Source organism: Tetrahymena thermophila (assembly GCF_000189635.1).
Source record: "Tetrahymena thermophila SB210 genomic scaffold scf_8254811, whole genome shotgun sequence".
Classification (NCBI taxonomy): domain Eukaryota; phylum Ciliophora; class Oligohymenophorea; order Hymenostomatida; family Tetrahymenidae; genus Tetrahymena; species Tetrahymena thermophila.
The window spans coordinates 32,139-57,449 of NW_002476567.1; the positions used below are offsets into that span (position 1 = coordinate 32,139).

The 25,311-nt window shown below is 21.9% G+C and overlaps 10 protein-coding genes across 10 annotated transcripts; 5 read left to right on the forward strand and 5 right to left on the reverse strand. All coding sequences in view use genetic code 6, as the record gives it.

Annotated features, from left to right (window-relative positions):
- Positions 1 to 597: 597 nt before the first annotated feature.
- On the reverse strand, positions 598 to 4,719 carry TTHERM_00071060 (PHD-zinc-finger-like domain protein; the record flags this gene model as incomplete). The annotated part of the gene is made up of 5 exons (XM_001007844.3): positions 4,122 to 4,719; positions 3,501 to 3,928; positions 3,134 to 3,384; positions 3,034 to 3,083; positions 598 to 2,942 (listed from the first exon to the last, which is right to left on the reverse strand). Exons 1-5 carry the CDS (start codon positions 4,705 to 4,707, stop codon positions 598 to 600), a joined length of 3,660 nt encoding a protein of 1,219 aa, XP_001007844.2. The 5' UTR covers positions 4,708 to 4,719.
- An 851-nt stretch (positions 4,720 to 5,570) lies between these two features.
- Positions 5,571 to 6,011, forward strand: TTHERM_000071049 (hypothetical protein; the record flags this gene model as incomplete). The annotated part of the gene is made up of 1 exon (XM_012795569.1): positions 5,571 to 6,011. The coding sequence occupies one exon, from the start codon at positions 5,571 to 5,573 to the stop codon at positions 6,009 to 6,011; it is 441 nt and encodes a 146-aa protein (XP_012651023.1).
- A 3,403-nt stretch (positions 6,012 to 9,414) lies between these two features.
- Positions 9,415 to 10,659, reverse strand: TTHERM_00071050 (hypothetical protein; the record flags this gene model as incomplete). The annotated part of the gene is made up of 1 exon (XM_001007843.3): positions 9,415 to 10,659. One exon carries the CDS (start codon positions 10,657 to 10,659, stop codon positions 9,415 to 9,417), a length of 1,245 nt encoding a protein of 414 aa, XP_001007843.1.
- Positions 10,660 to 11,723: 1,064 nt separating this feature from the next.
- On the reverse strand, positions 11,724 to 12,194 carry TTHERM_000071027 (hypothetical protein; the record flags this gene model as incomplete). Its single annotated transcript, XM_012795566.1, has 1 exon — positions 11,724 to 12,194. The coding sequence occupies one exon, from the start codon at positions 12,192 to 12,194 to the stop codon at positions 11,724 to 11,726; it is 471 nt and encodes a 156-aa protein (XP_012651020.1).
- Positions 12,195 to 13,545: 1,351 nt separating this feature from the next.
- Positions 13,546 to 13,977, reverse strand: TTHERM_000071028 (hypothetical protein; the record flags this gene model as incomplete). Its single annotated transcript, XM_012795567.1, has 1 exon — positions 13,546 to 13,977. The coding sequence occupies one exon, from the start codon at positions 13,975 to 13,977 to the stop codon at positions 13,546 to 13,548; it is 432 nt and encodes a 143-aa protein (XP_012651021.1).
- A 1,720-nt stretch (positions 13,978 to 15,697) lies between these two features.
- TTHERM_000071029 (hypothetical protein) lies at positions 15,698 to 17,128 on the reverse strand (the record flags this gene model as incomplete). Its single annotated transcript, XM_012795568.1, has 2 exons — positions 15,698 to 16,300; positions 16,718 to 17,128. 2 exons carry the CDS (start codon positions 17,126 to 17,128, stop codon positions 15,698 to 15,700), a joined length of 1,014 nt encoding a protein of 337 aa, XP_012651022.1.
- Positions 17,129 to 17,327: 199 nt separating this feature from the next.
- TTHERM_00071030 (hypothetical protein) lies at positions 17,328 to 19,300 on the forward strand (the record flags this gene model as incomplete). Its single annotated transcript, XM_001007841.3, has 2 exons — positions 17,328 to 18,746; positions 18,803 to 19,300. The coding sequence occupies 2 exons, from the start codon at positions 17,328 to 17,330 to the stop codon at positions 19,298 to 19,300; spliced, it is 1,917 nt and encodes a 638-aa protein (XP_001007841.3).
- A 935-nt stretch (positions 19,301 to 20,235) lies between these two features.
- TTHERM_000071009 (hypothetical protein) lies at positions 20,236 to 20,882 on the forward strand (the record flags this gene model as incomplete). The annotated part of the gene is made up of 2 exons (XM_012795565.1): positions 20,236 to 20,569; positions 20,623 to 20,882. The coding sequence occupies 2 exons, from the start codon at positions 20,236 to 20,238 to the stop codon at positions 20,880 to 20,882; spliced, it is 594 nt and encodes a 197-aa protein (XP_012651019.1).
- Positions 20,883 to 22,654: 1,772 nt separating this feature from the next.
- Positions 22,655 to 23,329, forward strand: TTHERM_00071010 (transmembrane protein, putative; the record flags this gene model as incomplete). The annotated part of the gene is made up of 1 exon (XM_001007839.3): positions 22,655 to 23,329. The coding sequence occupies one exon, from the start codon at positions 22,655 to 22,657 to the stop codon at positions 23,327 to 23,329; it is 675 nt and encodes a 224-aa protein (XP_001007839.2).
- Positions 23,330 to 23,388: 59 nt separating this feature from the next.
- TTHERM_000070989 (transmembrane protein, putative) lies at positions 23,389 to 24,027 on the forward strand (the record flags this gene model as incomplete). Its single annotated transcript, XM_012795564.1, has 1 exon — positions 23,389 to 24,027. One exon carries the CDS (start codon positions 23,389 to 23,391, stop codon positions 24,025 to 24,027), a length of 639 nt encoding a protein of 212 aa, XP_012651018.1.
- Between the last annotated feature and the right edge of the window lie 1,284 nt (positions 24,028 to 25,311).

The window sequence follows — 25,311 nt, forward strand, 5'->3', positions numbered from 1 at the left end:
TTTTCTGAAAAGCAAATTAACTTTAGAAAGCTTTAATATTAGAATAGCTATTTCAAACCTTAGTTTTTTTTATCAAAAGGGAGATCTCTTATTTGAATAATAAATTTAAGTTTATTCTATTATCAATACTATGTTTTATTTATGTTATATATATTTCGTTTTTCAATTGAATATTTTACAACTTCATTAATTAAAATTTAAATTATTAAAAAGTGTTTAAAATTTCTAATTTTTATTTAAATATTGTAATTTTTTTACAAAAAAGCTAATATTTTGGCTTCATCAAACAATTAAAATGGCAAATTTTCAAATGTAATATTTTTAATTGACAATAATTAATCCAATAAAAATGATAAAATATTGAAATGGTTAAATTTTATCATTTAATTTCAAAATTTATCAATAATATTTAAAGCTATTTTATTATTAATAATTAATAATGAAAAATTTTAGAAAAATTAAATTGGTAAAAAAAATTTTTTTAAAACTTAATTTTATTAAACACTCATTATTAGTTTGTAAAATTTATTGATTTACAATTAATTAATTTATTATTAACATGGTATATAAAAATATAAAAAGATTTTCACTTTTAAATCATTTTTGAAAGGAAAAAAAGTTATGAATTAAATTTGCATGCTCTTTTTGCTTTATATTCACTTTGGTAAGTGTAGAAAATCCTATAATTTCAAATTTCGAATTGAGATCACAAATTTAAAAGTTAAGAGGTATTTCTTTTGAGAAGTCTTGGTTTTAGCTTAGCTTATACTTTATCAACCTAAAAGAAGGGACTTACTTATCAATGTTGTTTTTTAAGCATTTTTAAAAATTTTAACTTTTGATATTTGGTAAGCACTTCAGATCTAATATTTAATCAAAATAATGCAGTTGTTGTCTATATTTTTCTATCTTTATTTTTTTCTTTTACTAAATTTGTTATTCTAACATCTCTTTTCTACTCATTAATCTTTTTAACTCCTTTTATTAATACATCTCAAAATTTTAATGATTTAGAATTGAGTATTTTTTGAGTTTAGAGTCTTCCTTTAAAAAGAAAATTTTTTATTCTAAAATATTTATATTAGATTCCAACTAGAATATTGTTTTGCTTTAACTTTACTCCTCTTTTTCATCATAAAAAAAATGAGACGTTAAATCAGGTAAGTCTATTGGTATATCATCTTCAATATCTTCGTCTTCCTCAACTTGTTTAGACTCTAAATTTTCCTTATTTTCATATTAATTTAACTTATCTATGATATATCCTAAGTCTTACAATTCCTCTTATTCTGTTAGTGAGGAATCTAGCATTAGTTAAAAAGAATCATTGTTATATACACTATTTTCTTCTTATAATGATTCATCTTCTCGTTAATCAAGGTTTCTATAGTTTATTTTTTTTTATTTTTACTAAATATTTTTTTTATTTTTGTTTCCTTCTTCAGCAGAGCTTTCTAGGTCATCAAATTTCAAACTCTTTTCACACTTAACTTAATTTTGATCATCTTCCCATTTAATTTTTTTTTTGGGTTTACTTTTTGAATAGAAGTAATCGCTTAATCCACTGTCTTCATCATTACTTTAATAGATATTTTTATCTTCTTCATCGTTGGAGAAAATGTTTTCTTTAGATTTCTTAAATTTATTCTATTTCTAGCTATTTGGTTTATTTTTTGTTTATTTTTATTTTTTTGTAGATGAAGAAAACAGATTTATTTCTTCTATTTGCTTAGTATCAGAAGAGGATTATTTGGATTCATTACTTGTCACATCTTTCTCTTTTAGTGAGGATTTCTTCTGTTCATAAATAGTAAATATATTATTATCAAGTGAGACAGGTGCTCTTTTCACTCTACTAGATCTCCTAAGCTAATTTTATTATTCTTATTCACTATTTTCACTGCTACTTTCTCTTGTATTTTGAAAACTTTCATCTGATTATTTGCTCTCATTACATTTTTCATTTATATTCTTTTTATTGAATTTTTCTCTCTTTGCTTGCTTATCTAATATTCTCGTTTCTATTTCGGTTTCTTAATTGTTATTTCCTTGTAAGAAATCTTTTTCTTCCTCTTATTCTTCATCATCAGAATTTGCTTTAAAAATTTTTTTTTGTTATAGTTTTTTCACTTTCTTTTTCTATGGGGAAGGCAAATCTAAGCCAAGCTCTCTTTTAAGTACATTTTATATATTCTTTTGTGACTTAGTTTGTTTTTGCTGTTCTTTTTAATTTAATATTTTTGGTTAAAGATTTTCCAGTTTTTCATTGCTCAAAGATTTTTTTTAGGTTATTTTGTTCTCGAATTCTTTTTTCTAGTTCATAAATTTATCTAAAAATATTTTTTCTAACTCTATTGCTTTGTAGTTTACAATTTATTTTTATTTTTCTAAAGAATTTTATTTTATGTTGCTTTAAAATTGTTATTTGAGATCAATATCATTTTTTACTATAAGCCTTTATTGCTCAAATATATTTAACTTATAAATGTTGTCTGTTTCATCATCTTAATTGTTTTAATCTATTGCTTAAAATTTATCACATTTATTCTCATCAGACTATACATTTTTGAGGTCTTAGCTTTTTTATTTTCCTTTTTCATGTTGACTTTCAAATTTTAAATTAGACTAATTCCAATTACTAAAATGAATTGATGCTGGTTAATTTTGGTTTTAGTTTTATACAACACTGTTATTTTTTTTACTCACTTCCTATTAAGAGCTGTCTATGCTTGAGCTAGGTTCTTTGCTTTCTTTTTATCTTTTAGGGTCATTTTTTTGATAATAAAACTATTCTAAATTTGAAATCCCAACACTAATATCTTGAATTTTATGACTTAAAACATCTTTGCTAATTTATGAATCTTTTATTTCCTTATTTTAGTTTAGTTAGACAGACATTTAATCTTTGTTTTTGTTTTAAGGGCCATATTCATCTATCATTTCTATTTTTACATTATATAGAAAAGATAAAATATATTCAGAATTCATTAGTTTTAGTTATTAATTTAATAGAAATAAAGGATTAAATTTTACACTGTATCCAATCATCGTAATTCTTTTGTTCTTCTTCTGTATTCATTTTTCTATATAAATAAAATAAATTTACCATATTTTCTATATAAAATGAATATACAATTAGCTGTAAATCTGTTATTTATCATTAAAAAAGCCATAAGATTATTTTTATTAAAAGATCTGAGCAATATGATTATTGCATATAATGTAGTAATAAGTAATATTTTCTTCTTTATCTGAATATCTCACAGATTAGTTTTAATGGATAAGTCTCATTCCTTATTGATAGTATATCATTTTTTTTTCTGCTGCACATAATGGGTGGTAGAACTGTTTGCATGAGGGAAATTATTTGTTTTGGTGTTCACACTTTATTTTTATAAAATATTTCTTAAATTAGGTTACTATGTATGTGTCTGGCATCGTAATTTTATCTATCAGAATGTTAATTTTATTGAATAAAATTTTAATTTGTATTAAATTACTTAAATGAGAAGGCCATTTCCTTGATTGCACTAAGAGCATTTATACTTCTTACCTTAGTTACTTTTTTTCTTATAATCCTCTTCATCCCAAATAAGTAAGAATTTAAAATGGTAGATAAAGAGACAAGAAGAGCTATTTATACAGAGGGGATGTGCAAAAACTCTTTTGATATATTTATTGTTTTTTATTTGTTCCTCATTTAACAATAGCACAGGTGTTTTATCTATAAAGTATTCGTAGTCTGAATATTGTTTATTTTTCTTAGAAGAAAATTTTACTCTTCTAGAATCAAAGTAAAAGCATTTCATCATACCTATATCTCTTTAACATATTAAGCATTATATATCTATTTCTGGGTTTATTTCTCTTTCTAAACAGCTTTCACACTTTACAAAAGTAAAATTGCACTCATCTTCGGTTTCTTATTCTTAAAATTAAAAAAATAAATTAATAAGCTATTTAAATTATGGTTATGAATTAATTATTTGGTAGTTGGAGAAATAAAATGGATTTATTTATAATTTAAAAATTGAAAAATCAAAAAAATGTTTTCTTCTTCTAAATAATTTAATCAAAGATTAATGAAAAAAATTTGTGCACATTATTTGATAATTGCTTACTATTTATAAGATCAAACTAGTCTTAAGACACACTATAACAAAGCTTATGTAAAAAGGAATTGCATTCTTCACAATAAAGCATTTCATTTTCTTCTGTTATTTAACTATCAAAGCAGTTGTCACACTTTCTGGGATCTTTTTCATAATCTTTGCAATGGAAGTAGTTAAAATAAGGTTTGCTTTTTAAAATACTATCATTTTATTATATTTTTCTGTAAAGCATTTTTCTTTAAATATCTTTAAAATTATATTTGTTTTATATATTTGACGGTTAATCTTAGCTAGTAGGCTAATTTTGAGAGATTTTGCTAATTTTCTGCCTAGGTGTGACTTTTTTATTTTTCTTAGTAATGTACTTGGTCTTATTTTACTTCTTTTGAGTGTTAATTCTTGAAGACGAAGTTAATTATTTAGCTTATATAACAACAACGTTCTCTTTTTTATTTTTATTTACTTTCTAATTTTTTGAGGGTAATTTTTTATAAACACTCCTTGTCATTTTATTAGAATGATTTTATGAATTTAATTAATTTAATAAATTTTAAAGAAAAGACATCATTATATTTTCAAAATTAATTAATAACATACTTGTAATTAGTCATTATAAATAGAGTGAATTTTTCTTGAGCTAATTGATTTATTTATATGTAGCAAACTAAATATTTAATAATCTAATTTTATTTTTTTAAAAAAGTAAAATAAATTTTTAAAATAAGTAAAATTTAACTATGAATTTTTTAAATTTTTTTAAATTTTGAAAAAATAAATTATTTTTTAATCATTTTATTTAATAGAGAAAATAAAAAAAAAAGTAATCTTATTTGTTTCTCCTAAAATTTATCTACTGAAATCGTATAAAGATAGAGTAAAAATAACCTTATCTAATTAAATTTAAGAAGAATAAAAAATAAAATTGCTTGGGGATAATAATAATAATCAATGAAAATTTCCATTTTAATTAAAAAGGAGATAATTTGAGATTTTCCCTCTTTATTTTTCTTTTCACATTTACACTTATCATAATAAGTAAAAATATTAATTGTAAGACTCAAAATTTACCTCTGCTTTTTTTTGATTTCTAAAAAAACTGAAATTTTCCTTCAAATTTTATAGTTATTTTTAAAGAATGCCTCACATACAAAAAAAATCATGAAAAAATAATTTATCACCAAAAAAACTAAATTGCTTAAATGAAGGAGTAATAGGAGAGGATGCATTGTAATAATTGAATAATAAATAAATTATTATTTAGAAAACTTTTCTTTCTTTATTGCTAGATAAAGCTATTATTTACCTGAATTTCCACCCTAATAAGCTTTTGTCAAAGTCTATGAAGTAATTCTGAGGAGTAAAATGTTTAAATTCAAAATTTGAAAATTAAAATAGAATAGTAAATTTGAATAGTGTAATCTACACGTTTAATGTTTTGATAAAAGATATTGAAGGTAAATGGATGATATTTTATTGAATAGATAAAGACTGCAAGGAATTATAGACTACAAAATTCGAATTCAGGATGATAATCAAATTTACTATTTTATTCTAAAAAGAGAAAAACCTTCTATTTTATTTGATAATTAGAATGCTTTTCAAGTAAAATAATAATCTAAAGCAACTATTATTTTTATTATATGTGCAAAGGGGTAGGAAATAAATGACTAATTATAATAAGATTATGAAAATTAAGATGAAAATTATTGTTTTAAAGTTGCATTCACCTTCTAAAAATACACTCCGCAAATAAAAAAATTATTAATAAGAATCGATGGAAAATAAATATGTTTATAAATCATTTGTATTTAATGTGGATAAAGTATAAAAAGATTATTGCGTGTTTTGTACTATTAAGGTATAGATGAAATTGTTTTATTCAAACTAATTGGTGCTTGATTAAAATAAAAATATTTGATCTACAGATTTTCTTAAAAACTATCTATTTATTTTTGTATATAAATAATTTTCCGCAGGTAAAGTATCATCAATAATATTGTTAATTGTAGTAGCAGTTTAGTTCTATTTTTCACTTATATGTAATAATTTATTGATTGATTTCTGCATTACATATTTTACTACTTTATATTAACTAATAGTAATTCTTTGCAATAGACGAAAACCAACTATAAATAAATTTCAATACAAAATTTCTACAAAAATTAGTGTAAAAGAAGCTTTATACTATCATTAGATACGAATTTTAATCTATGGAAATTGAAGAATTTTTATATTAGCTATTTTAATATAATCTTTAGTATCATCCACCATTAATTAACATCACTCTAATAGAACCAAGATAATAATTTAAAAAATTTAAAATAATTCGCTGTTTAATGTCATATTAATCAGTGAAGATATACTTAATTTACTTGCGTTCTGTTATTTTAATCGTTTAGGCTTTATTTTATAAATGGGTAAATAAATATTTTTGGATATTTTTTTTCATTTTTTTACAAATGTTAAACAGCAACAGTAATAGTAACACTTCTTGCTTTTTGTTTGACAATCAAAGTAAAAATAAATCTTACATAAAAAGTGAAACTTTTTTTTATCAAAAAAGAAAAATTAAAAGCAAATATTTTATGAAACTGATAAATATAATATAAAATTAAGTTATATTTAGAAATATAGAAGGAATGATACTGTCATAAAAGAAAATTATGACGACATATGAAAAAGTTATAAACATTAATACATAATGTCTGTTAAAAAATGATACAGTTGTCAAAATAAATACCATAAGAGCTTTTAAACAATTGTAATAAAAGCATGGTGAATTATTTAAAAATAATACAATTTAATTCTCTTTTCAATAAATTATCTGTGGAAAAAACAATTTCTTAGTAAAATATTCTAAAATATTAATCAAAGATAAGTGTTTTCTTAAATTTTTTGAGTGGTGAGAGTACTTTATATCTTTTACTTTATGTATAAGAAAATATGAGTTTGTTGTTGACTTAGTAATCACTCAAACCATTCTAACTTATTTATAATACTCTCAATAGAGGCTTTATGTTTTATATGCAGTTACAAAATTATATATATAGATAATTCTGATTAATATACCCTAACAGAAGCAAATATACTATTTCGATCCTCCCTTCCTTACTTTATTTTTAGATCCAAAAATCAAAGAATAGCAATGAAGGGTTGTAAACTAAAAATGATGAACTATTAAAAAATAATAATATTTGGTCAAAGCTGATTGACCTCTATTTTTTTAATTTTGTCAAGCATATAACGAAGAAAAAAATTCTTTAAGTTGCAAAAATTAATTGGTTAGAATAGATAATATTAACAAACCTACAAATGTTAGAGTAAACACTAAGCAAAACAAAAGAATGAAAGACTGAATAGTACTATTAGAGATAAGTATGTAGATCGAATAAAATTAGTGGAAATTATTAAAAGTAAGAAATTCAGATAGATTTTTAGTAAATTTGTTCTTTCTCAAGTTTATATAATTAGTATGAAGATATTCATTAAAATAATCTGCTATCTTTTTGCAGTCATCTGTAAATTTTTTTGTAAAAAAATTAACTTTATATCTTCATAGATAAATATATGCTTTACAGTAGATAAAAACCACTTTTTTTGTTATTATTTTTTAGAAACGAAAAGTTCAAAGTTTTCTATTTCTAAGATGAAAGAAGGAGTATTCGAATTTAGAAAATAGAAGTACTTCAATAAAACTCGAATTTAACATACTATAGATAATGAAAATTAGATAAATTTATTACTTCAAAGATCTTTTAAATCATTTGAGAATGTTTAATAGGTTAATAGTTTTAATATTCCTACCTGCACCGAACTTCACTGCTTTATATAATTTGTATTAACTTTACTAAAAAATTTTTTATATTATAAAATTTCCACTTTGAATTCAAATTCAGGCTTAAATTGCCTTCTGAAAATTTATGAATAAATGTTTTAAGTTAAAAAATATAGTTAAAAATTGAAAATAACAATAATCCAATTAAAATTCTCCTAGCCATCCACTATAACGAATGATGAATTTTCATGAAATTCGAATAAATCTATTTATAAATGAAAGAGTCAATATTACAATATTTTTCATTTGAATACATACAGTATTAAAGAAAAAAAACTAGGATCTTAATTTTTAATACTTTTTGTTGTAACGTATATCAAATATCTCCTAACTCAGACAATATATGTTTACAGTTGTTAGATAAAACAAACCCCAACGGTGTTGTGTTTTATAGAAAGATTTCTAAATTAAAGAAAGGGAAATTACTATTTAGATAATATCTATTAAATATCTGATTGAGAGTTTGTTTAATTAGCTTTTATTCAAACGTACATACATACATAGATAGATACATAAATATTAAAGAAGTGAAAAGAAATATCTTATATTGATTAGCGAGAGATTACAATTAATTAAATTATCTATCTTTTTTGCATTTTTTGATATACAATAATACAAGCCAGCTTGTTTGTAATTAGTATAATTGGGAAATAAAAAATAGTTTGTTATACTAAAATACCTACTGCTTTTTTATTATTGATTTGTAAATTATTTGAAGTCTCCATTGAGTAGATAGATAATTATTATAATTAAATCTTATTTTTTTATTTATTTTCTCTTATGAAGTTATTTAATCTCCTTATCTTCATTTGCTTAAAGTGAATAGATAAACAAACACAATTCATACATAATATTTGCTTTAATTATTAAAAATTGTTTAGCTTTTTCATAGTTTTCCCATGTTAAATTTTAAAAAAAATTTGATTTTTTTATCTATTACTTCAGCTCTTAACACAAAGCTGGCTGATACTTTTTCCTCATTTATTTTTTTGACTTTTTCCATCAAAAGTCTATAAACTAGAAAATATTTCAACTTATGATAGATAAAAATAGATAAGCAAATGATCAATAGCTTTATGAACACAGAGTAAAATTTAGAAATTGAATACGAAAAATTTAATAAAAAATGATTAAGAGAAACAAAAAGAATATTTTGAAAAGATTAAATTTAAAAGAAATATTTTATACTTAAAATTTTGTAATGGATTATTTACATGTTTAATAAAATATAGACAAATATGTTAGTATGTATTATAGAGATTTCATAATTGTTATTTAATATTAATTGGTTGATTTTTAGTTAGATTGATTGATTGATTATATATCCTATTGAAACTGTAGTATTCTGGTTTATGACTTTTTAATTTGGGTAAGAGGGAAAATGGTAAGAGATTGAGGGAATTTTTTATATTTTAGTTATTATTTTTAGAAGCATTCATTCATTCATTAATCTATTTTTCTTTTGTATCACAAATTAAGCTTGCAGTTGGCATCTCTATTTCTGATTCTAAGATTAACAATTTTAGGAATATCTCTAGGATTTTCAGCAGCTCTTATGTAATCTTTTAAAATGGCTCTGTGAGCTTCCTTGTCAAAAACAGAGCTGTTTTGGATCCATTTATCTGCTTCAGTTTAGAGAAAGTGCTAGAAGATATCCTTATATTCAGAATAAATGATGGCAATGATCATTTTATTGTTGTATTTCATGCTTTTTTCAAGCTTTTCGTAGGCAAATTTATATTTCTTTAATTGATCTCTGCTTTAGATTTATGCAATATTCATTACTAATTGATCATTGTGAGAGTCTAAGAAGAAACTGTCGAAAGCCTTGACAAAATTTTTTACAACGTTTTTCTTGTCAAATTTGCTCTTTTTATTATTTTAGAATTCAGTGCTCTAGGATTCTTCGCTGTTATTATTGAAATTGCTAGAAGAAGACACTTTAGATCCTTTTCTTTGTCTAGCAAAAGAGGTCTCAACATTATCTTCGATTTTCATTTAATCTTAGATAGTAGTTCGCGTTTATGTTGTTACTGTTGTGGTAGGAATAACTTAAGGAATACAGTAATGACCATATAACGTTTCTTCTTAAATAGGAGAGTGGGATTTGGTTGAAAGAGCTTCATCATTTTAATTATGATTGTGATCATTTAAAGGAGATTAAGACAATCTTTTTAAATTTTCATCTTCTTATTCATGCTTAACGATGAGATCGATTTGTTATTACTATTATTATTTAAGAGGGAGAGCATTAAATTATCCTAAGTAGAATGTGTAAGAGTAATCAGTTCTTTGGTTAGGAGATTCAATTTAAAAATTAATTGAGAAAGAATCTTTTTCCTGATTAATATTGAAGAAGTGATTTACAGAGTAGTAATTTAAGGAGTTAGTGTAAATCTAAGTAGAATTAATAGTTTTAACTTCTTAATGGAAAACTACGTTGGAGTTAATATTGTTAACACCGTTAATACTCTTTACTTCCAATTCAACAGCGGGATTTTTCTTTTAATACTAGAGAGTGAAGCTAGTAATTTCACCACCGTATTGATGAGAAAAGCTTATATTGACAATATTATCTCCACAGGACTTAATAGTAGGGTGAATCTAGAGAGCGTTGCTGATAAACCCAACTTAGTTGTTAGATTTTTAGGTAATACAAAGTGTGAAGTTTTTTAAGTCTTCATAGAAACCAAAACTCTTAGGGAAACTCATTTTCGTTTAAAGAAGTTATTTTTATTAGAAAGAATTTATTTTTTTTATAATGTCTGTCTGTCTGGATGTTTATCCTTTTTTGTTGTTGTTTTTTTTTTTTAATTTAGTTTTCTTCTTTTTTTATGAAAAAGATTGATTTTGATTTTTTATCACAATTTAATAATTATAAAGATTAATTAATTTGCGATTGACATTATAAATTTTTATAGAAATTATCATTAAAAAAGAGAAAAAAGATTTAATTAGGCGAATGTTTAGTTATTTGTTTTTAATACATCAGCAATTTTTTAATAATATTAACGCAATTATGTAAAAAAAATATTGTCAATCTATTTTAATCAAAAAAAGGTATATAAGCATAACAAAAGGCAGATAAAAAGTTAAAGATATATTTAGCAATCTAAAATAAAATAAAAAGTATTTTATTTTAAATAAGTTTATTTGCTTTATTAAAAAAATTCATTTTGTAAAATTAAATATTTTTATTTTTTTAATTCATTTTCTTTTGTATTTTTGATTATTTCTGTATTATTAATTGATTATTTATTTGTTTATTTATCTATTTGTCTATCATTACCCCTTTATCTCACTGAAAAGTAAAAAGATAAGTAATTCCTAACATTATCCAGATATTCAAAATTTCTTCTTTAATTTCATAAAAAAAGTCTTAAAGAATCAATCAATCTAGATTATAAATCAAATAAATAAATTAAATAAATGAATATTTCAAATCAATTTATAGATTAATACTTAGATAGATAATTTTTGTAAAGAGGAATTTAAGATTTAATGAGAAAGGATAAGAAATAAATAAATACATATATATTTTATATATTAAAGCTAATTAGATATCAATTTAAATAGAAGGGGGGAAAATATCAGCTAAAGAGAATATTTTAATAATTAATTTAAGGTCCTTTACTGGACATTCAAAGAAGCGAGACAAGATGCATTTTATATGTTAAATAACCATTTACTTTTAGATTTTAATTAGCACTAATAGTCTATTACATATTTTAAAAGCGAAATATTCTTTTGGTAAATTTAATACCTTTTTCACTTTTTCAATATTAGTTTATGTAAAGGATTATAGGGTAGTTTCTTTTTATTTCTGATCTATGTCTATTTAAAGTTTATATTTCAAAATAATACTTAAATTAGCTTTCTAATCTTTTTTTTGATAATTAAATTTAATGCTTGTATCCTTCCTTTTAAAATTTAATTTCCTTTTTATAATATTTTAGTAGATTGTATTTTATTTAGTGCCTACCCCGATACTCTTTTTTTCCAATTTTTAGCACCCTACCTCTCTCCTTTTATTTTATTTGGTATCTAGTGTTTTTTACACTTTTACTTTATATTTAATTTCTGCCACTTTTAAATTTCAAATAATCTCTCTCTAGTCTGTCTTACGCTTAAAATAAATTAAAGAAATTCTACAAATTATTTTTATGATTTAAATACTCATTTGTAGACTTATGGCTCTATTTTAAATCTGTGGTTTCCAAGCAACTATTTTATTCAAGCATCATCATTTGTTTTTTATTTAAACAAAAAAAGAGACTATTTATTTTATTTTATGAAGACCCTTTGTAATTAATTAGTTTTTTGCATTATCACTTACTATTTAGAATATGTGCATTCAAAATGTTAGGATAAAACTATTTCTTTCTAAAATATATACCTCTTTCTCAAAAATATGAATGGATAGATTATTTGATAATAAATAAGACGCTTTTTGATAAGATAAGTTTAATACTTCGATAATTTTGTTCGATAGTAAATCAGCCTAGATATTAATAGCTGATAAGAAAAAAATTAACACTTATCTGATTTTATAATAATTCTCAATTTTTATCATGATATTTCTGCTCGCTATTTATCTTTTACATTATTTTTGAAGCTTAGGATCAAAACCAAATACTTTTTTTGGATTGTAGATTCAAATTAATTCTTTTAAAAAGAGAGATATTTCTCTCTTACAAGTATCAGAAATGAGTAAGTAATCTCGAATGTAAAATTTTGAGTAGAAAAAAAGAGTAGAAATTTGATTATAATTAAAGAAAGTTATGAAAAGAACATTAGAAGGTATATCAATTATAACTAAAATTTTAGTAACTTGGATAAATATTCCAAAAATGAAGATTAGTAGATTAAAAAACACGTAATTGATAATAAGAAAGGGAAAAAAAATTAATTTCAATCCAAAACCAAAGAAAGAAGCAAGAAAAAAACAATCAAACCCTTAAAAACTAATATAAGTAGATTCTATCTATCATAATAAAATGCATCTAATTTCGAATACAGAGTAGATAGTTATTTAGGTTTTTAGTTTGTTTCCTAACTGGATTGATAGCAATATTAGCAGCAGAAAAAAAAATAAATTTATATTAAATTATCCTTTTTAATAAAAGAGAAAGTGTCGCAAAAAAAAATTGTAAATTTCATTTTTGAAGGAGATGCCAAGAGTTAATAAAATATATGCAGTTCGCATGATAGATAAAAATTAATTAACAAGAAGAAGTAAGACAAAGAGATTTTGAAGTTGAGAAAATAAATTATTAATTAATTAATTAAAAGAAAAAAACAAATAGCACTTTTACTTTTAATTGATCTCCTTATACCTAATAATTACAAAATGATAGCTCCTTTAAGAAGGGGAAATAAACAATCAGAAAAATCATAATATTGGAGGGAATTCTTGTAATTTGTCTATTATATAAATAGACAATTTATTCTAACATAATGAAATGGATACTACAATTTAATTCATAAAAAAAGCTTATTTTACTGCTCGCATTTTTGAATTAATCTAGAGAAAATCATGAATAAAAGCCTTCCATAATAGAGATGTTTCTAGATAATTTTTATGAGCAAGAAAGAATTTCACAACACCATAGAAAAGTTATGAAAAGGAGTTTATAAGAATTCTGGATTTTTTATAATAGACAATTAAAAGCAAAACAAAAAGCTATTTTTTATGTTTGAATCCTCTCTTTTTCTTTACTTTCGGACTTTATGTTTGTATGTATGGATATTTCCTACTTTAATATCTTGAATAGATTGACTGATAGATAGATAGCTAGCTAGAGATGAAAGAATATTTATTGCTTTCTTATTTATTCTAATAGACTCTTTCGTTATAAGATTTTGAAAGAAAGCTATTAAGAATGAATAAATAAATAATTTTCGGTTCACTAAGCTGCCTACTGTCTACTCATTAAAGATTCGATTGATTCTGACGTTTTTTCTCTAATTACCCAATAATCTCCTTTAATTATTATCAATTTTTTATACTTGAGTGAGCAAACAGCTCATATTTAATATTTTTTTGTAACACAAGTCTGCCTTAGCTTGGCTTAAATATTATTTTCATCTTAATTAGACTTAAATTTTAGAAAAGATTACATTTATTAATATTAGATAAAGTATGTATTTAGTTGCTTGCTATCTATCCATCCCTTGTTAATCTAATTTAGAATTTTATTATCTTCTCTTATTATTCAACCTATTGATAATGAGAAAATTAGTTAGTTGATCATTAATTTTTAAAAGTATTATCTAATCGTTGGTGAATTTATATTCATTTTTATCAAAAAGTACATTTATTAATTTAAAACTGTAACTTAGACATTTTTTAAAAATTTCAATTAAAAAAACAAAGAAATATTTGAACTCATTTAGTTTTAGATGATTTTATTTTTTCCAAAATTTTTTCAAGTAAAAACGAATATAATTGAATCTTTAAAACAAAAATAGTATTGATTGATTGATTGATTATTATTATTAATACTTTTTTTCTTCCAAATTTTTACTTGCGATATTTTTATCTACTTTTTGAATTATCTACCCTTATAAAAATAATAAAGTTTGTTTTTTTCAAATTAAATAAGATAAACGAAAAAATCATTAATTTTCTTAAATGCTTTTTAAAGTTTAATAATAAAAATTTATCTATTACTAAGAAAATAATTAGACTAGATACTAAATAAAGCATTTTAAACGTTATGAAGGTTTTTAACTTATTAACATATCTGATTCAAGTTATTGAACATTTATAAGAATCTTACTGAAAATACTATAAATTTTATGTAATCTCTCTTCCTTTCCTCGAATAAATGTTCTACATAGAATTTTATTATTTTTTTTAATGTAATTTTTTAAATATCACTGATTTTTCTTAATTTTTACTGGCCTTACTAGTTTCTTATTTCAGAAAGATTTTAGATTCTTTTTCTTTTTTAGTAGGTATTTTATTCGATTATGATTAATATTACTAATAGGATTATTATTTTAAATTTAAAATCTACGATATGAGGCATTTAGCACTATTTATCAGATTTTTTGCTTTTTCCTTAGTCAACTCTAATATTTTTATTTTAAAAAAGGTGATCATCTTAAAAGCAGAATTTAAAATATATTCATTTATTTTCAAATTTATATATGCATTTTTGAATTTTTCTAATTAATATTTTGACTGTGTAATAATCTACTTTTTAAGGAAAAACCATAAAAGTACTAAAAAATGGAAAGAAAAAAATGAGCCAGATATTTTTAGCAACATAGCTTCAAATTGAAATCAATTTATTTCAAAAGATGTTATCAAGTATTAAATGCTTTGTAATTTGAAAAAAAAGTAATGAAAATAAATAAATATCAAAGTAATCAACATAATTGAAAAGTAGTAAAATTTATAATTTATAACATATAGAAATATAATATCTAGATTTTTTATTATATAAATCTATTTATGGTAAAATATCATTAAAAATTAAATTTGATTCATATCTATAACTTTTATGTATTATTTAAAAAATTATAATTAGCTTAACGATGGATAGATAGATAACCCATTTTTTTACTTTTAAAAAACCTTAAATTAACCTCAAAATAATAAAAACTATATTACAATATTATAAAATAAATTTCTACATGCAAATAAATTATGCCAAAATTTAAAATTTATATTATAAAATGAAATGAATTTTAGAAAAGCAAAAAAAGTAATCAAGTAATTTAAAATAATCAACCAAACATTTCAATACTAATTTTATTTATTTCTTTCTATTTTTAGATTCTGATGAACCTTAATTTGAATTTAAAATTTGTTCTATATAATTAATTGATAAATGTTTAATTGATTATAAATAGCTTATAATATTTCTAAAGTCATTATTATGTATATTTGCTTATATATTTAATTATTTTATATTTTAAATACATATATATCAGAAGAACGAGAAATAATTAGTAAGAAGATTTATATTATAGTAGATTGATTATACATTTTATTTTTTTTGCAACATATGACTAATTTATTACATAATTAAAAATTAATAGTTTTTAGTTAATTTTTGGATTTTTTTAGATATTTAAAAAATTGATTAAATATTTAAAGTCTTTATTTAAATGGGTGAATGAGTTGCCATTTAGTACCAATTGTAATCGATGATTTCTACACTTACTACAGATAATTTATTTTATAATATAAATTGCATTGAATATTAAAATGCTTTGATGTGTTAGTATTGGTACTAAGTAGCAACCACCCTTTATTAGTTTTAATCATTTACTAACTTTTTCTTACAAAACTTAAATGAGTGTTTACTTAATAAAATATAATGTCAAATTTAAAATGGACCTATTTTATAATAAAATATTAGACCATATAATGGCACATCTATATATTTTTTTTATGAATTTATCAGCTAAATTTGACATAAAATTGGTTAAGCTAATTTAAAAATAAAAGTAATGTCATATTATTTCTTTAAATTTTATATTGGATAAAAAAATTCTAATGTATTTTAAGTATTATAATTTTAATTTGATTGAGTAATTAATTTATTTTATTCTCTCAATATAAATAAAATAGATACAGGTATTTATTTTTAACTTTTTACAGATAAATTATTAAGTTTATTTTAAAATTAAAAAAATTTCTTTTGTCTTAATTCAAGTAACATCTCAAATAGTTAATTTAAAAATAGAATATTTCTTAAATCTAGCTATAAAATAATAAATTTTATAATTTTAAACTTTTAAAATAAATCTTTACTATTGATTTCCTCACATGACCAGTTTCGATTGTAATTCCTCTTTTGCTTTTAATTAATTTTATCAATCGTAACATTTTTTAATTTGAATGTATTTTTTAAATTAAAAAACTAAATTCTTAATATTTAAAAAAGTTTCTTAAAACTTATTTATTTAAGGCAATTGATTAAAAATTTTATGAAAATAAATTAAACAATTTGAAATTAATTTTATCTCTGAAAACAAGTTCAATTTTAAGCCTTAATTAAAAAATGCTACTCTTTCGACTATTATTAATTTATTTTTGATTCAAATAAAGATTATAAAATAAATTATTTTCATACTTTATATTTAAATTATTATAAAAAAAAAGATCTCTTTTAATTTTTTATTGTAGAATAATGCTTTTAGTTTTATCATTTTTTTTATACATATGAATATATTTTTGTATATAGGTTGGTTAATTTAAAATTTTTACTAAAATAAAAATTAAATATTTTTAAAAACTTTCTAATAATTTACTAATATTTTAAATTAAATAAAAAATTTGCCAATTAATAAGTTGATATAAAAAATTCAAATCAATATTTAAGGACACAACAAAAAAATTCAATAAAAAAATATAAATAAAAATGGAATATATTTCTGATTAAGCTTTAGATTCAGATAAATCTATATTCACTAAACAAGAGCACTGTGATAATCCAGAAACCCACAATGGGGCATACAACAGATTAAAAAATGGAGCTTTCAATTATTAAAAACAAACATTGATTTAAGGAGAAGGCGAGTAAAGAGGATAGCCTTAAAACTCGAAACAAAATTTACAATAAAAACAAATCAACAGTACCAATGATTAATCTATGAATAATATGTCATCAACTTATGATAATTCAAATCATAACTATACCCTATCTTAATAATAACAAAACCACATCCATAATGATCTAGATTATTTCAATCATTAGTATAATAGAAATTAGCAAGAAAATTTTTAAGATTTTTAAGAACCTCCGAGAAATCATACAAATAAAAACAATTTATCACAAGCTAATGAAAGTCTAAATGAAGAAAAAAACTTTAATAGTTAAGAATAAGCAAAAAACTAAGACTCTCAGAAATAGCCTTTAACTGAAAAAGTTTATAATATTGCTACTTATGAACTATAACCTGAAATTAAAGGTATGATAGTTGCTTTGAAATATATCGGTGTTCCTAATCATAAAGTAGTAGAAGAAATCGGAAAATTAGGATTCACAGTTTCTGATAGTAACGTTTTTATGGTATGGGAAGAATGGACTGAAGAGAGAAATAAGTTAGGAAAGTCTATTTTTAGAGATTAAAGCTAAGCTTTAAAGGCTTCAAGAGGACAATATAAAAAGAGTAATAAAGTAAATAGAAAATTTTCTGGAAGATAATCAAGTGATGAAGATGAAGATATAGATTATTAATACGATGACGAAGAAGAGGATGAAGAAGATAGCCTCAACGATTATAAAATTCCACCTAAAAATAGAGTGAATAAATATCCTAATGACAATAGAAAGAATTACCAGCAGAGCGAGTTAGAAAGTGAAAGCTATGAGTTTAATGAGAATACAACTCCTTTAAAAGGAAAGAAATATTCTCAGCTCATTAACTTTAAAGAGGGGAAAAATTATTAACCATCGCTTTTTGATGGAGATATCAATAGATAGGAGAGTGAGGAGATTGATTTTGATTCTGATTATGATGAGAATTATAAAAAGAAATTGAATGAAAGCAGAAAGTAGAATCTAAAAACTTTTGAGAAGCACCCAAAGAAATAAGTTAAGATGCATGGAGATCATATTCTATTTTATAACCTTGAAGCTGGTCAATGTGTATTCTGTGCCTAGAATAATAAAGAAAATGAAGTTTATACTACCTGCATGGAGTGTGAAGGTTAAGGAGAAAATAAATTTTTTATATGTGAAGAATGTTTTGATTAAAATCACAGCAAACAAGATTAAAACCATTAAAACTAATAAAAGCAGTTTGTTAAAAACGAAGACTAAGAACAACCTTTCATTGTAATAAAAATTTTTATATTTTAAACCTTTTATTTATTTTACTTTTAATTTTATAGGATACTGAAGACTCAGAAACAGAAAATCATTAAAAGAATCTCAAAAACAAAAAATCTCATGAAAATGTCGGTGTTAATGAAGAAAATAATTAAAATTAAAACAATTAAGGCAAATCTAATCATCCAAATAATTAAGAAACTGTTTAGAAAGAACAAAAAAATAATTTAACCAACTAAAAAGAAAATATGTAATAAAAATAAAAATCTGATACTCTTGCAGACGAAGATAAAGAAATTCTATAAAAATAAGAAACTCAGACAAATGAGACCAATTATGAATTAAATCTCATAGAAAGAATTCAAAAAAGTTAATTAAAAGTTAGTGTAACTGATGATTTTGCAAAATCTATATAAGATAATAACGATTCACCACTAGTAAACAAACAACCAGTTGAAGGAATAGCCCAAAGCTAACAAATGTAAAATAATTCTAAAATTTTTGCTTAGTAAAAAAAGATTTTGAAAATTTATAAAAATCCTTAATCTATTTAGCAATGAGTGCTCTTTATATAATTAAAAACAATTTGATAATTTTTATCAAATGGACTTGATTTAAAATTATTAATTATGTAAAATTTATTAAATGAAAATGAGTAAAATATAAACAAAATTATTGATTTATATTTGTTTATTTATATGTCTGTTTGCTTATCTGTTTATTCAAACATTCTATGAAATTTTCAAAATATTTTTTTAAATTCTTATACATTTTTAAGCAAAATTTATTAATTTATTTTTATTAATAATTTTTAATCTCTGCTTGCTATGTTATTTTTTTTCGGATTATTTTAGTGATCAATGTAAAATATTTAGTATTTCATAACAAAAAAAAAAATCTATAAATTTAAAAAAACAAACAAAAAATAGATTTGCATTCATTTTTAGTTTATTTATTTAATGATTTAAGTAGTTTTTTAATTATCAGTAAGTCTTTTCGTAATATATTTTTTACATGTTTTTGCTGCTTTGCACTGGCTGATTTTTATGATTCTCTTTTTTATAGTGAAAATTTTTAAACATTTGATTTAAATAACAGCTATCGATAGCTCAATTAAAATGAAAAATTGTACAAAAATAAATAAGAATTATAATTAGATATTTATTTGTTAAAACATTTTATTAGAATTTTTAAATATTTTGATGTTTCTTTTGTTTTGATTTTATAATTTTCAAAATCTTTTTGATTTATATGAAATTAGGAATAAGTATTGAATTTTTTAATTCATTTAAAAAATAAATAATAACATCATTAATAATAGTCTTGAAAGTTAAAATGAGTTTATTAATTAAAATTATAATTTTAGAAATTTACAATTTTTTATTTATATTTAATTCCAATTCAATTAATTTGTTGTCTAATCTAAATTTTATTTAAATTTCTTTCATTTCAAAAATAAAATTTCGATTCAATTTCACATAAATATTTTTAACAAATGAAAATATTTACTTAAGAAACTAAGTATTATTTTTTGGAAAATACCCATCATAACAATTTTACTAATCATCAGTCAACATTTTTTAGAAGATACTCAAACAACTCCATTTCTTTGTAGTGTGGAAGAAAATTTTATAATAAGCTTATTACCTAGCCTAGTGGCTTTCCTTAAAAAATTGTTACAACTTATTAAGCATTTTTTAGTTGGGGATTACTAAAAGTGCAATAAATAACCTCTTTGTTATTTAGAGAAGCAGATATCCATTATATGGCTAACTTAAGCTGGACATCACCCCTATATATTCCGCAACCCCAATTCCCTGTGATTACTGGTATGTTTTTTTAATTTTTAAATTAATTCTCTTTTTAAATTAAATCCTAAAAGGTAAATTAAATGTGTCCATCTTAAGAATTTTTAAGAAGAGAAGTAGTAAGATTATCTCCGATGTGATTAAATGCTAAATAGGCTTTCTTGAGATCTCTTAAAATGTATTACCATTAATATTGATCACTTTCTCTGTTTCTAAAGTTAATTGCATCATAAATGGTTTAGTGAGCCAGTTTAATCTACAGCTTTTAGTCAACTTAAACTTGGCTAATGTAATTATCTTGGTATTAGAAGCTTGCTCCATAGCCTTTATATGAGCAATATTATTCACATCCCGAGACTTGTATCACCTCGTTATCGGCTAATCGTTCACAAAATAAGATAGAGGGTATTAATTCAGGTGAAACTATAAACATAATTTCTTCCTAAACACATCCCTTGTTAAGTACGCCTCCACCTACATATTTATCAGCAAAATCGCATTGAATACATTCAATTTTATCTTCATAAGCTTGAATACTGATTTGTTAATCTATCTAAATTGATTTGAGGAAAATTTTATTTAAATTTGCCTAATAAATTTAATCTTTAATATCATCAAATATAGATTGATTCGATAATACTTTTCTTTAATAAATAACATTTAGTTGTGATTCAGTTTCAGAGAATATCATAGCTCTTCTAAAGTAATTTACAATACAATAAATTTTTTAAATATTGCATTAATTTTCTAATTAACCATCAACTCTAGTCAAGATATTTTTCAAATTGACATAATTTGGAAGTTGTAAAGGTTTTTCGACTTATTCAATTTATTAGCTTTAAGATTCAGACTGAGTCTATGCTTAAATTTGTTAAACCTATTTTTCAATAGTAAAAAAAAACATATTTGCCAGTAGACAACAGATTTCTTCTTTTGTTAAGGTATTATTTTCTTCTGTTTATTACCTTAATATTTTGATTCTTCTTTTTGAAAACAATTACTCAATTTTTTGAGCCTAATTGCTAATAAAAGGGAGTATTTTTTCCCAAAATTCAATGATTTTTTCCTCATTTAGTTAGCTAATGAAATATTAAAGATTAAAGAGTTCAATTTTTTCATTATATGCTTCACTTAGAAGATTTTCTAACTCCAAAATGGAGCATTTTTATTTTTTAGTTTGGCAGAGATTATTTACTTTTTAAAGTAGCAACTTTTTTCTTTACCATAAATGGAAATTATCAGTTGGTAAATCTAAATATTATATTTTTTACATTAAAATAATATTCACTAAAATTTTTTAGAACTTACTTTTTTTAATATATTACTGAAACTATTATTTTTAAAAATTTTATGATTTTTTATTATTTAGATTAATTAAAAAATAAAAGTTATTTAAAATAAAAAAAATATATTTTATCTCTTTTGAATTAGATAATGACTGAAGAATTAAAATATTTTTTATGAGAATATATCATTTGTTTTTTTAGATTTTTTTTTTTTTTGAAATAATGTAAAATTAAACATTTTTTAATTGTATGATATTTAGTATTCAATTAATTAAAAAAAAACTTTTTTAAAAAAAGAGAAATAGTAAATATAATTCTTTCACTTATTTCACTTTAAAAGAGGAAAAAATACTAAATATAATTATTTCACCTATTTCACTTTAAAAGAGGAAAAGTACATAAAAGTAATTATTTAAAATATTTTTTGTTTATTGACAAACTTTAGAGGTCTCCCAATCTTTTTTGGTATATTGATTTTATAATTTTAGATAAATAATTTTTTTATTCATTTTTTGTATTAAATTATAAATAAATTCTATAATAACTAGATATTTTATAATAACAAGTTCATTTGTTTCTTGCGGGTTCTGAATATTTGGACAGGTTCGATTTAATTTGCAAAATACCCAATATTATTTCTAAATTTATTATAAAATACTTTGTAAGCTTACAAGTTTAATAGATATTTAGACCAAAAAATTGTTTTTATTTTTAATGATCTTAATCATTATTAAAAATGGTTAGTAATTTATAAAAATGAAGTGTAAATAGCAGTTTAAATACATAAATTTGATTTTTTACTCACTAAAAGCTTTATTCTATGAATGAAAGAAACAAAAAAGCAAGAAATATAAGAATTTTCGATTATAAATGGCTTCATAAAACACAAATATCTATTAACTCTACTTTTAAAAAAATTAATTTGCTGTATGCTTGCTTTATTTTTTTTTACATGAAAATAAATGTCTTTAATATGAGAAAAAATATAAATATTTTTGATTTCCTAAAAAATTATTAGATTTTTGTATATCATAGGATATTTATAATAATTTATTTATTTATTTTCTAAATTTCATAAATATTTATAAAAAATAAAAGCTTTGACATTTACAAACAAAATATTTAATTAATTAACAAATTCATGTAAAATGGCTAGAAGAGGTAATTAAAACAAAATAAATAAATTTTTGAATTAAAAAAAATATTAATTAAATTAAAATTAGGATAAAATGACATCTATTTAAATTTAAATATAGAAATACCTGCATTAAATAAATATATTCGATTTTAAATACCATAGTATGCTCTTTTAATTGATACTGAGCCTTTAATAGCTTAAAATGTAGAAATCTGCCCTTTTGGATAAGAGATTTAATTTTACTGTATTTAAAATAATTGCTAATTGTTTTTAAATAAATATTTATAAATTAGAGATTTAACAAACATATAACAAGGATAAAAAATATATTTATAAATTAATTCTTATGGAGCTTGAAAATATTTATAATAATACTTCTTTGAAGATATAAATTTAGAAACAAATAATAATGAACGATGGATTAAAAATCTAAAATGCTATCCTAGAAGTTATTTTGCTAGACTATTTAAAAAATGTAATAGGATAATTAAATTAAATTACTTAGTTATAAATAAAAATTATTATATTTAAAAAGTGTAAATATATATTATTAATTTAAGCTAAAATATGTATTCATTTTTATGTTTAAATTTTAAATTCAAGTTGTACGAAAAATAAAATCTTAGACAGATATAATTAATACAGATATTAAGTCTACAAAGATTATTAATTTAAAAAATATAATTCAAGAATTTGTATTCTAAGAAGAATTGAAAATATCAAATTATGATGTTATTTAATTTTATAATTAATTAATCATTCAGATAATTTGTTTACTTTTAATCATTTTAGTACCTTCAGAAAATATTCAAAAACAGTTTATTTTTAGTTCTTTTTTGTAATGCTTTTAGAAAAATCCATAAGTCCATTATAAATTGTGTTAATTTATTATTTTTTTATCAAATTTATAACTGATTAGTAGCCTTCTAATTTCTTTTCTTTAAAAGTAGTATAAAAGATCTTTCTTGAAAGTAAAGAAGCACTTAGCCATTAAATAATCAACTTTAATTACGGGTCACCTTTAAAAACACCACATCCCCAATTTCCAGTTATGATTGGTACAGTTCTTGATGATTCAGAAAAAGAAGAACCTTAGAATCCAATAAAAGATTTATTTAATTCACGATGTATTTTTTCTTCAGCATATTAATCTTAGGGGTTTTATTTGAAGGAAATAGCATTCATTGCAAGTATGTAAGCCTTTTTTCTGTTAAATTTATCTACTTCAAAATTAGAATCATGAGGACCTACAAATCTGAAAGAATCACAATAGCCTGCAAATTCACAAAATCTCTATGCTCCCGTAATAAAAAGAGCATCTTTATCATTCTATTTTTAACAAAACAGCATACCTGCTATTGCTTCTGGAGTAACTGCTAGCATAATCTCTTCTTAAACACAGCCTGTCCTAAGTACACCTCCACCTAAAAACTTATTAGCAAAATCACAATGGATGCATTCAAAATCTTCAAATTCTTCTATCCCTTTATCATCAACAATTTCTATATCGCTCATTTTATTTTCATTCATACATATTTAAAGCAAGAGATCATTCTTTTCATTGACTAACCTTTCAAATGTAATAATTTAGCTTTATAAAGTATTTTCTTTACTCTCAAACTCCTTCTAAATCCTCCAAAAATAGTGGAGAAGGCATATTAGCTTTTATTAGTTTGAAACATTACGCTTTTTGTCAACTATAAATGTTATCCATTTTAGGAAATCAAATGTATCTGGCAAGGCATTTAGGGTAACTTGGTTTTCGAAAGTTAAGAAAAACATATTAGATAACAAGCAAGCTACTTACAATCTGGTTAAGTGATTAGCTTATTTTTTTTCAGTTTCGAGAATCAATATTTCATTTTCTTTGAATAAATTCTCAACACTCAATGCTAAACCTGCAATGAAAGGAAGTACTTTTGGTATGAAATCAACAATCCATTCCTCTTTTTGCTTTAAAACAAGTTCCAGATTATTTATTTATAAATTGTTCATTTTATTTAGAATTTCCCACAAATCTTTTACATCCTTAACACATCCTGATTATATTTACAACAAAAAGCTCTTGTTTTTCTCCCATAGTTTATTTTAATGGGGTAAAATGAAATATATTAATTTTTCTTTATCATCCTGAAGCTTAATTTATCTTATATCTTCTGTTAAGCTATCCATTTTATAGATTTGTTAATTTATTTACTTTAAAGATTTATGTAATTTATTTATTAATTTTTAATATATATTTATTCTGAATAGTTAGTTTCTGATAAATATTTAACATCAATTATTCTAAATTGATAGAGGCTTTATTTTTATAAGAAATAGTTATTGGCATTTTATCA